Source organism: Chanos chanos, chromosome 5, assembly GCF_902362185.1.
Source record: "Chanos chanos chromosome 5, fChaCha1.1, whole genome shotgun sequence".
NCBI classification, from domain to species: Eukaryota; Metazoa; Chordata; class Actinopteri; order Gonorynchiformes; family Chanidae; genus Chanos; species Chanos chanos.
In genome coordinates, this window is record NC_044499.1 from 45161476 (window position 1) to 45173085 (window position 11610).

The 11610-nt window shown below is 37.3% G+C and overlaps 1 protein-coding gene across 1 annotated transcript; it reads left to right on the plus strand.

Annotated features, from left to right (window-relative positions):
• The first annotated feature begins 738 nt into the window (after positions 1 to 738).
• pde6c (phosphodiesterase 6C, cGMP-specific, cone, alpha prime) lies at positions 739 to 10017 on the plus strand. The gene is made up of 22 exons (XM_030775317.1): positions 739 to 1206; positions 3675 to 3827; positions 4150 to 4239; positions 4349 to 4489; positions 4606 to 4680; positions 5279 to 5343; positions 5461 to 5527; positions 5826 to 5873; positions 6155 to 6304; positions 6422 to 6565; positions 6669 to 6734; positions 7060 to 7206; positions 7401 to 7508; positions 7754 to 7863; positions 8005 to 8092; positions 8206 to 8306; positions 8407 to 8514; positions 8625 to 8688; positions 8840 to 8914; positions 9150 to 9233; positions 9559 to 9712; positions 9968 to 10017. Exons 1-22 carry the CDS (start codon positions 739 to 741, stop codon positions 10015 to 10017), a joined length of 2556 nt encoding a protein of 851 aa, XP_030631177.1.
• Positions 10018 to 11610: the final 1593 nt, after the last annotated feature.

Here is an 11610-nt window from a genome sequence, read left to right on the forward strand (position 1 = left end):
CCAATAGAACCTTTTAGTAGGTTCAGAGAAGATACCTTTGGAAACACATAAATGAAGGTTTATACATTTCATTGTCATTTTGAATTTTCAGAACGAAACAAAAAATGTCTTCATCTTTTCTTTGTGTGAGTGCTTATTTAGACATTAAATTGTCAAAAGAAAAGTGCTCCAAAACTTAAGTAGAAAGCCACAGTTGTGAGAAGACACCGGAAAACGCAAGGAAGTACACATAACAGAAGACAAAGGCAAGGGCATATGAATGTGTCTGCGCATCCAGATTCCAGCTGAAAGTAAGGTTTGGGTTTTTTTTTTTCGCAGTCTTCTCTGCACTTTAGAATTGCTCATACTGATGTGTCAAATGTTATGTCATGTTGTGACACTTTCTGTGCAGTATTCACACAGGAGAAAACAAGGGACTTTACCTTTGATTGGATTGTCCAATATAAAATGATCAGTGTTAGGATTTGCGGGTTAAGAAAGCTTAGGGGTTTAATGTCATGACGTCACTTTAATTAGCGGTCACTCTGATCCCTTCAGCCTGTAAGCCACTGCATTCTGCCAGCTTGTTGGGGAGACCAAAAGCCTTCTGTGTTCAGTATTGTTGAGTACAGCACAAGAGTGGATGATGCACCTGGGTGCTAGAGAGGACCACTGAGCACCAGGTGATTCTCTTCTTGTCTGAATTTTCTACAAGTAATGCATCTGTGAGAGGAACGTGAAAAACTCATCGAATACACAATGGCAGACAAGGATAGCGTGGAGAAATACTTGGAGAATAATCCCCAATTCGCCAAAGAGTATTTTGACAAGAAAGTGCGAGCTGAGGTTCTTGCAGCTGCCTTTGCTGAAAATTTAGAGATCAAAGATACAGCATCTTACAAAGATGTGTCCCAGATCCAGGAGTCTGCCATCATTTTTGACATGGTCAAGGAAATGCAATCACAAACCGTTATGGAGAAGGCCATGCACAAAGTACTACAGAGAATATGTCTCCTCTTGAACGCCGACCGGTGCAGCTACTTCTTGTTAAGGTCCAGAAACGGCATCCCTGAGTTGGCCACTTGTCTTTTTGATGTCACTCCTACATCCAAATATGAGTCAAACCTGGTCAACCCATCAGCTGAGATTGTTTTTCCAACTGATATGGGCATAATTGGGCAAATTGCCACCAGCAAAAAGGGAGTTAACGTTCCGGATGTTAAACAGGTGAGTGGCATATGGATCCAGTAAAATCTCTGTTGTTCCCGTTTTGTTTTCCATCGCTAGATCCTTACGTGATCTTCATGCACTTCTTGTAGATGAGTGTTGTTTCACATAGACAGGTAATTCTTTTACGTAGACAGGTAATTCTTTCACGTACCATACAAAGTAGTTAGCCTAATTATCTTTTTTTGTGGAGGGTTAAGCTTTACATAAACTATAAGGTAATGCTTTCCTAAATAATTTGGTATTGTATTGATAAGAGGATGATACCCTGGTATCACTGTGCCATGACCTGTAAGCTTTGTTACATCTTTGCGGTGTGTTGTTTATATGTTTATAGTTATAGTAATTTGTCTAATGAGATCGTATTAGTTTGTATTTGAAATAAAGGGTATAAACTCCCCTAAGTAAATCTGAATTTCAATTTTCAGTGGTAACTCAAAATTCTGACTGCATTTTTCTGAATATGACATGACATCGAATTGGATGCACTGTTATTCTATGTGAATTATTTGCATCGAAATATATGTACAGTATATTAAACATACCAAAAATACTGGTATTTCCACCAAGCAGAAATTAAAAGACCACTGTTGTATGTATAGAGTGAGGACTCTATAGCTAAAAAATGTTAAAAACAAACAAACAAAACTTAAAATAAATGAATAAATATAATTTAATTTGGTTTGTCATTGAAAAGACAGTAGATGTCTGCAGATGAAATTCACATGATTTTTGGACTGAATATTAATTGAATTAGGGCAATTAACGGAGCAAATTCTTCATATGGACAAAAACATGCCCTGTACCATATTAGGGACAGACCCCCAGAAGTGGATAGGATTCCAAAATCTTCAAAACCTCATGTCTGACCTGCGAACTTAAGTATACTCAATGATATTTCCTCTTTTGTGTATTCCAGCGAGAATTATGAAAAACAGTCCAAATTGCCACGTCTTACATAAACGTCTAACTACCTGTAAACATATATTTCTTTAAGTCCACTGACACCTCTTTAATTGTGTCGTGTGGTAACACTGAGAGGAGCTGTGGATCACTGATTAGCTCAGACCTGTACCATTATGAGAGCTGCACCCACATTCAGTCAGAATGATCTACAGGAAGACCCTTTGTCCATGATTAGGTCAACTGACTGACAGCTTAGAAAAGATCTTAGGTTCATTGCGATAAATGACCTTCGTCCATGATTAGACCAATTGACTGAGAGCTTAGAAAAGATCTTAGGTTCATCATGATCAATGAGCTCTTGATAGGGTGCCACAGAAATGCACAGACTCAGTTGGTTACACCCCTAAAATCTGTTATGCTGTTTTTATGGTAAATGTTTAGATGGACATATCGACCAAGCTTTTAATATGCTAACTTTTTGAGAGTATAATCACCAGCTTTAAAAAAAAAATCACAAATAAACAAGCAGGAATACTCCTAAAATCTATTAAGCTAAAATGGCAGATGCTTAAAAAAGACCCACTAAACTAAACTGACTTTATTTGTCACAAACACACTGAGCAGTGAGCGGTGAAATGGAGCCTCTGTGAATGTATCAATCCTACTTTGTGAGACAGCACTGAATTCTATAGGTCTCTAATGTATGTTTGTGGCTGGAATATTTTCACTCTAGTTATGCTTGAATTTTGATCATGCTATCACTGATAACTGATAATGGTGTACAGTAAGACAATCGCTTGCTTGAGTAGACTATCTGAAAGTAACAGCTTTTAATCCAGTTTAAGAGTTATCAGTCTTGGGTGGTAACTCTCACATTCTATGCCAACATATGTTGCAAGAGACCAACAAAGACTGTGTCATTTACCAAAAACCACTAAACACCTCAAATATTACTGCTCTTTCTGGGCTAAGCCTAGACGTTTCAGGCTTAATTTCTCTCTCAGTACATAAAATCGTTAAAAACACAGTGACCTGCTCAACATTCTGAATGAAACAAGGATTAAGAGAAAACCCCTGCTACAGCCCCAGAAGAAAAGATTAAAAAACTAACTGGCAAATTTTAGAGCTCAATACCAAGAAGGTATAAAAGAATGCATACACCCATATCACGTTTTCAAGTCAGATTTTTGTATCTTGTTGTTTAATAGCCGTAATAGATTCTTCTGTGGTCTTTATAAGAGAAAGTTTACTTAAATTGGGAAATGAGCTACAGTACATTAGAGGAATAAGCATATGTTTGCAAAGGGTTCATTATATAAGTTTTGTTTTATTTCTGTGATTCCTGTGTCAACCTCTTATAATTTGAACCATTTGGTACGGAAAAATGCGAATTATACTTCAGCAACAAAATAGTCACTTCAGCTGCAAATTGCAGTTTGGCTTAAAAACCCATAAATGACTGATTTCATGTGGGAATCTCGCTGTTTTTATCAGTGCTTCTCTATCTTACACTTCTAACCTTTACTCGTAAACTGTACACTCTTTTTTTTTTTTTTTTCTAGAACAACCGCTTCAGTGACTTTGTTGATAAGCAGACAGGGTACACAACAAAGAACATGTTAGCAGCTCCAATTATGAATGGGAAGGATCCTCTGGGTATCATCATGGCACTGAACAAAGTTGGGGCAGATTCATTCTCAAAAGAAGATGAGGATGTAAGTTTGGATGCATGGTTATCTAATCACTCAACACTGTGTTTTCAATCAGTGTTATTTTGCATCCAGTGACTGTCTCGACAGTGTAAAAGTCATCAAATATATTTGTTTCTTTACTGTTAGACTTTATCCACTGTATTGAGAAATATCCCCGTGGTCAGTACCTTTGGGAAAGCCCTTTTTTGATAGCTGTGATGAAATGATAACTCATTTTCAATAACATCTAATAGACATTTGAGACATCTCATTCACAGATAGTGTTACCTAAAATGTATTACTCAGACCAATGAGCTTTAACCAGAGGTTTGTGTTTTCTCCTTAGCTCTTCAACAAATACCTCACGTTTGCTTCAGTCATTGCACTGCAACACCACACCTCATACATGTGGAATGTAGAGTCCAGAAGGAGTCAGGTAATAGCCCAGTGTTATACAACAGACCTTCCACTATGTTCTGTTTGACTCTGAGCAAAAAGTTGGTTATGAATATAAACACAAAATTTTCTCTCATTTGTTACTGTAGGTTCTTCTGTGGTCAGCAAGCAAAGTGTTTGAAGAACTTACAGATATTGAGCGACAGTTTCACAAAGCTCTTTACACAGTGAGAATCTACCTCAACTGTGAGAGATACTCTGTGGGGCTTTTGGACATGACCAAAGAGAAGGTTCGTGTCTGCCTCTCTGAATGGCTCTCTTTCTACACCAGGGTGGTATTTGGGGATTGTCTAGGGAATACTGTGACTCTTGATTAATTGCTGTTCTCTGTTGCTTGCTTTCTTAGGAATTCTACGATGAGTGGCCAGTTAAACTGGGAGAAGTTGAGCCCTACAAGGGGCCCAAGACACCTGATGGGAGGGTAAGTTGATTTACTGCTCCAATGTCCTGCTTGAGCCATTCGCCCAGTCTTGAAACTCGACCCATTTTCATTTCCTTATAACAAATAAGATTGGAATATACCAATGAACCTAAACTCTAGTGAGTCTGTAAAATGTTTTGTAATATTGACAAAATTTAGTAGGAAAAAACAAACAATCTGCAACATAGTTTTGAGTGTGTATTTTGTTAAATCAACACATTGCAAAAAATATTATGTCATATCAGGTTAAACATTTAATATTATCAGAGCGGTTCTTCATCTCTGACAGACTGATTCATCATTGGAACGTTTTTCGTTTCAAACTTTGGGTTAACCTAAAGCACATTTAAATCCTACATAATCTCAATTGTGGCTGTATTTTATACATGCGGGCAATAGCCTCCTTTGTTGTTATGGGCCACAATCAATCAATCAATCAACCAGCCAACCAACCAATCTATCTATCTGTCTATCTATCTATCTATCTATCTATCTATCTATCTATCTATCTATCTATCTATCTATCTATCTATCTATCTATCTATCTATCTATCTATCAACACATGTAAAATTCATACGATTCTTTTTTTATTTGTAGGAAGTGAATTTTTACAAAATCATTGATTATCTCTTAGAAGGCAAAGAGGAAATCAAAGTCATACCGTGAGTATCACTCACTAAAGCCTGATTCTGCAGTATCACTGAAAATGCTCAATTAGAGCTTGCAATAAAGGCAGTGCTTTTGTACCCATCCTGTGTGTGTATGTAATTTGTTTACAGGACTCCACCTGCAGACCACTGGGCCCTTGTAAGCGGTCTTCCGACCTATGTGGCCGAGAATGGCTTTGTAAGTGATTGGATAAATGAATTAAACTGATTTAATGAAGCTGAAGTTTGGATAGGCCTCCTGACATTTAAATAGATTGCTACTAATTTAGGAACAAACAGATTAAAATGGTAAATAAATAGTGAGCTCATTGTAAACTCTGTCAGTAGGTTGTGACTACAGAATTAAAGAGTGATTAAGTACACACTGAATGACGACAGTCTAATAATATCTTAGCATTATTTTATGCTTCATAAATAGATTCTTCTCTGTTTACTGACAACTAGCAAAGACTAATTTGTTTGTTTTCTGCCAACAGATTTGTAACATGATGAATGTTGCTGCTGATGACTACTTCACATTCCAGGTTAATTTTCTGAGATGTAGTCATTAATGACATTCATTTATACTTACATAAAAAAAACCATCCATAATGTAACCTGCTGTCCTTCAGGATGTAAGCTGGACACAAGTGATTGCATTCAAAAGCATGAACAAATTGTTTTTAGTTGAGATTATACAATATTTTTTAATTGCATAGTGAGTGACAAATATCTAACTTCATAAGATTCTTGAGATCTTTTGGCTGTTTGTGATGTATCATTCATTCTTTAAATTACTAACGCAGTTTTTTTTAACCATTCACAGAAAGAAGCTGTTGATGAGACTGGCTTCATAATCAAGAACGTCTTGTCACTTCCCATTGTCAATAAAAAGGAAGAAATTGTAGGTGTTGCCACCTTCTTTAACAGAAAAGACGGTAAACCATTTGATGAGCCGGATGAACAGATTACTGAAGTGAGTCTGAAAAAACCCCCAAAAAAAGCCGTTCTCTTCCAGCGCTGTTTTTCCATTTACTTCTCCAATCTATGTGTCATCTTCAGTTTTTCAATACTCATTACTGAATAATTACAGGCCCTCACACAGTTTCTGGGATGGTCAGTGCTGAATTGTGACACATATGACAAGCTGAACAGGATGGAATGGAGGAAAGAAATAGCACAGGAGATGGTCATATACCAAACCAGAGCCACCCCTGCTGAAGTCCAAAGCATCCTGGTGAGCGATCACTGAATGATGATTCATGATTCGATGAAGGCATGTGGATTTATTAAAGGAACAATATATAATGTTGTGTGTATTCTTTTTTTTTCCCTTGCAGAACACACAGGAGAAGTTTGGCCAAGGTCCGGAGGACTGCGATCAGAAGGAGATGTATAAACTCTTGGTATGACGTTAAAATGCTACAGAACACACAGCTAAACCTGATTCAGCTTGGAAGAGAGATAGTGATCTGATAAAACATAAACCTGAGAATGGAACACTGTAGCTCCCTCACAAGGTTTGACTCAGTGTGCTGTTTAGGAAGGAACATGGTGTTGGTCAGCATTAGAGAAGTGTGTTGGACCATTTTGGTTTTCATCCTTAGACCGAGTAGTACTTTCAGCTATGATTACATACTGTATGGATGCTTGATACTTCTCTATTATTATCTTTAAAGGTTACTTTGTCTACATCCTCTCATGCACTTATTCATACACCTTTTTTTATAGCGAGCAAATATCCCTGAGGCCAAAGATGTGGAACTTTTGGAGTTCCACTTCAGTGACTTCCCTCTGTCAGAGTTTGATCTCATTAAGTGTGGTCTTCGCTGCTTCTTTGAACTTGGTGTGGTGGAGAAGTTTAAAGTGCCCCCAGAGGTGAGATGAAACAAGTAATAAGCAATTTTGATGAATAAGATCTACTGCACCTCACTCTCCCTGGTCTCATTTAGTTTTAGTGTTGTATTTTTCATCAGAGCAGAGAGTAACTATCTCATATTATGCCTTTAGATTGTTTAATGATAATGTATTATCAGTTTTATTTGACAATATTTTCCATTACTTCACACCAGGTCCTGACTCGTTGGATGTACACGGTCAGGAAAGGATACCGAGACATCACTTACCACAACTGGAGACATGGTTTCAATGTGGGCCAGACCATGTTCTGTCTATTGCAGGTGAATCTGAACTTTTTGTGATTCAGATATAACAATGTCACCCCACCCTCTTATGAAAATATTCTCCTCACAGTCATGACTATTCAAAAGTGTCAAAGTCACAGTGTTTTATCAGCAAGTAGAAAGTTAAGAGAACTTAGTTTAATGTGTGCTAAAATTGTTAGCAATGAAGAAAATATGGAGGCATAGCTAATGAATGATGAATGAACAGTACAGTATAGTTTTTTCCTCTTTGCTTTTGCTAGACTGGGAAACTGAGAAGATACTACTCTGATCTTGATGCCTTTGCAATGGTGGCTGCTGCATTTTGCCATGATATTGACCACAGGGGGACTAACAACCTGTACCAAACAAAGTATGGACATTATGTAATTAGAACATCATAACCAAAATGATATCACTCTCATCGTGTCTTTCATGCTCATTAAAATAAATTAGCATCCTGAAAAGCTCTTGTACTTCTCTGATGATTTACTTGTCCAAATACACTCTGTAGGAGCGCATCACCTTTGGCTAAACTTCATGGGTCATCCATTCTGGAAAGGCACCATCTTGAATACAGCAAGAATCTCATGGGAGAGGAGGTTTGTAGACTATAGCTAGTTTTTTAAAAGACCAGTTTGTGGTGCTAATCCAGTTATTAACTTACAGGTTACATTTGAGTGGTTTATTTAAACTCTGCTTTTATCCCCTTCAGGACCTGAACATTTTCCAGAGCCTTCAGAAACGTCAGTTTGAGACTGTGCAACACTTGCATGATGTCTGCATTATCGCCACTGATCTGGCCTTATACTTCAAGTAGGATTTATTGTTTCGTTCTCTCAGGCCGTATATCAGTCCTTTGAAGAATCCTTTTAAAACAAAATGTACTGATTTTCATATCGACTTCCCCTGACAGAAAAAGAACGATGTTCCAGAAGATTGTGGATGCTACCGAAGGAATGACAGATGAAAAAGAAGCAACAGGCTACGTGGCCAATAACCCCATTAGGAAGGAAATTGTCATGTAAATGTGCTTTATTTCACCTTTTTCTCTTATTTCTAATGGAGCTTTATGTACAGTTTAAAAAAGGATTTTTTACATTTTTGTTAACACTGCTTCCTCGTTCTAAACAGGGCAATGATGATGACAGGATGTGACTTGTCTGCCATTACAAAGCCATGGGAAGTCCAAAGCAAGGTGAGTGTTGCATTATGGGAGACTTTAGGATGTGTCATTATTGAGGAACTCTGTAATGTCTTTGGAGATGATTTCTCATGATAGAATGTCAACACAGAGAAAACAGCATTGAGACAGATTTGTTAAGTTTGAACTCACATCTCTCTTTAAGGTGGCTCTTATGGTGGCAGCTGAATTCTGGGAACAAGGTGACCTGGAGAGAACAGTGCTTGATCAACAGCCTATTGTAAATATTCAAAATATTTTTGCTCTTAGCAGTTACATCATGAAAATTACAGCAAATATATCGTTCATATAAAATTTACTAACTCATAATTGTAAGATCATGAGCTCATTAGATCTATGATTTGAACACAGAATCTTTATGCTCAATGTATTCATTTTGTAGATCATTTTTGACAAATTCATCACATTTTCAACAATAGACGTTGTAAGACCTGATTCATGTTTCATCCCCGTAGCCTATGATGGACAGAAACAAAGCAGATGAACTTCCCAAGATGCAGTGCGGTTTCATTGATTTCGTGTGCTCATTTGTATACAAGGTAATTACATCACTGAGAGTGCAGCACATGCTTTAGATTGTATGCATACGCTACAACACAATCTTATAGTCATTCAGCTTGAGTTTTTGTCACGGTAGGATCGAACTCTCATATCACAACATTCGAAATGTGTTATCACATAATGTAACTGGATCCATTGGCAAGGCATTGTCTGTGTTGGAAGCAACAGAGCAGAACATGACACTTATTGACCTCTCCCAAAGGAATGTTTGTAAGAATGTTCCGATACTTCAAAATGATTGACCATCACTGATAGTCTGGGCTTGTATGGACTTGACATAACTGAGGCCCCTCTTGTGTACAGGAATTCTCCAGGTTTCACAAGGAGATCACCCCCATGTTTGATGGTCTGAACAACAACAGAGTCCACTGGCAAGAGCTTGCAGATGTTCATGCTGCTAAGATGAAGGCCATTGAGGATGAGAAGAAAAAGCTAGAGGAAGCAGAGACAAAGAAAGGTATCTTTGTATCGAACAGTATCTAAGTCTCGTTCTGTTAGTCTTCTTTAATGAATGTGTCATGTTGGTGTTTTGTTAAGATATCGTACAAGTTCCTCTGTTGGCCTAATTCATTTTTAGCAAATAGCCAACTGTATTACCCAAAAGTGTACCGTGAACTTTCCTATAAATACAGTAGTAGGCTCTCAACACTGAAGCGAACAAAGTCCTGTAAAAGCTGTTTTGTGTTGACCTTTGCCCTCTTTCTGTATGCAGAGGGTGAGCCCACGGAGGGAGGCAAATCCAAAACCTGCACCATATTTTAACTGCAGTCTGACAGCCTACCCCAAGGCAACAGCCAGCTGGCATCCACCTGGGAGGAGGTGAGAGAGGCGCTCCAAACCAGAGCTACAACACCCTGATCAAATCCCAACACCCTCCCCCATTTTCACACTTTCACAGTGAACAGTTCACCGCAGGTTATGGGTGGAAGGACTTGTCCTTCTCTCCTGTACTTAATATGGGAAAGTGTTAGAGGAACAACAGCAATAGACCAGCACCACTTGAATATAATTAGGCACAATTTGATGTCATGTTTTTGACACATGTCTCTTTTCTCTTGACGATATTGTATCAGTAGTTTTGTAAACTGCTTAACAGAGACAATGAGATAGTTAACAGCACACTGAAATCGTTATGGAAGCAATATGCTTAAATAAAACAACACTGTGGTTGAAAATCCACACACGTAAAAATGTTTTATGGACTGTAGTATCTTGATGGTTGAAAAAAATAGTTGGTTTGATTTGGCTTTGGTTATTCACCAATAGGGGTATTTTGATCCAAGATATTTGGCAGTCAGCAAAGTAACTACAGCTCCATTTTTTTTTACTGTACATTTTATTTGCTGTATTGAGTGAAAAAAGACTGAAACATGTAATAACCAAAGAATGGCACTGTTAAATTAAATCAATGTATTCACTTAGCTTTTTATGAAAAAACTTGTTGAGTCAGGATACCTTGAGGGCACGTGACAATCTGGCCTCAGGCCAAAGAGACAACATAATGTACTTATATTCTTGTGTGCTCACTCAATCAGAGCAGAACCACCACAGATTTATGACTCTAAACTTAGTTCAGATGCTATCAGTTCAAATGGTTTTGGATTTTAAGCCAAGAAAATGATTCCAGTTATGTTCATAGCTGGTGAAATATCTCAGCAGATAATGATCTATTTTAGATGTAATGCTTGGAGAGTGCAAATGTTCTACTTGATTCGGCAAGACAATTATAATACAACGATGATGACGACTGTCCAAAAATAAAAATAAACAGCACCCCTCAGAAACAAAACTTCTTTTAAACAATGTCTGCTTCTCACAGTTACTTTTTCACAAAGACTAAATTCATGGCCCAGAACAAAAATCCCAGTTTTTTTGAGGGAGAGATGGCGCCAGTTACTTAATTTCAGAACCCTCCAACAGACATGTAATTAATCGCGTTTAGTGGACACAAAACTGATGACAGATACAATTTGCAGAGTAAAATATTTATATATATATATAGATATATTTTTGATTAATTATGAGATAAAATACTTTTCTACTTTCTCTTTAAGTACAATGATTCAGAAATGGTGAGGAGTTATCCCATTGGCTGAAAGAATGTTTTGCTGATGGTTATATTTATCGTTTGGTGATGGTGCAAACCAAACCAAATTATATCCTGACTGTTAAAGAATATGACCAAACAACAGACTGTTTCATCGAAAATATTCAATGATACTTATGCTTATGGAGTATAGTTTTTAAAATATGTCATTTAATTTCAATGAATTATGCATAATGTTTATTTGATGTAGAATGTCATTTTGTTTTTTAAATCTAGCATATTATGTTAACCAGATATTAAAATTAAAC

What these genes read in the sequence shown, in the direction of transcription:
- pde6c (XM_030775317.1), top strand. Translation starts at nt 739, where the DNA reads ATGGCAGACAAGGATAGCGTGGAGAAATACTTGGAGAATAATCCCCAA. An exon ending in ATGACTACTTCACATTCCAG is followed by an intron (nt 5,874 to 6,154) that starts GTTAATTTTCTG and finishes AACCATTCACAG; the next exon opens with AAAGAAGCTGTTGATGAGAC. An exon ending in AGGAGATGTATAAACTCTTG is followed by an intron (nt 6,735 to 7,059) that starts GTATGACGTTAA and finishes CTTTTTTTATAG; the next exon opens with CGAGCAAATATCCCTGAGGC.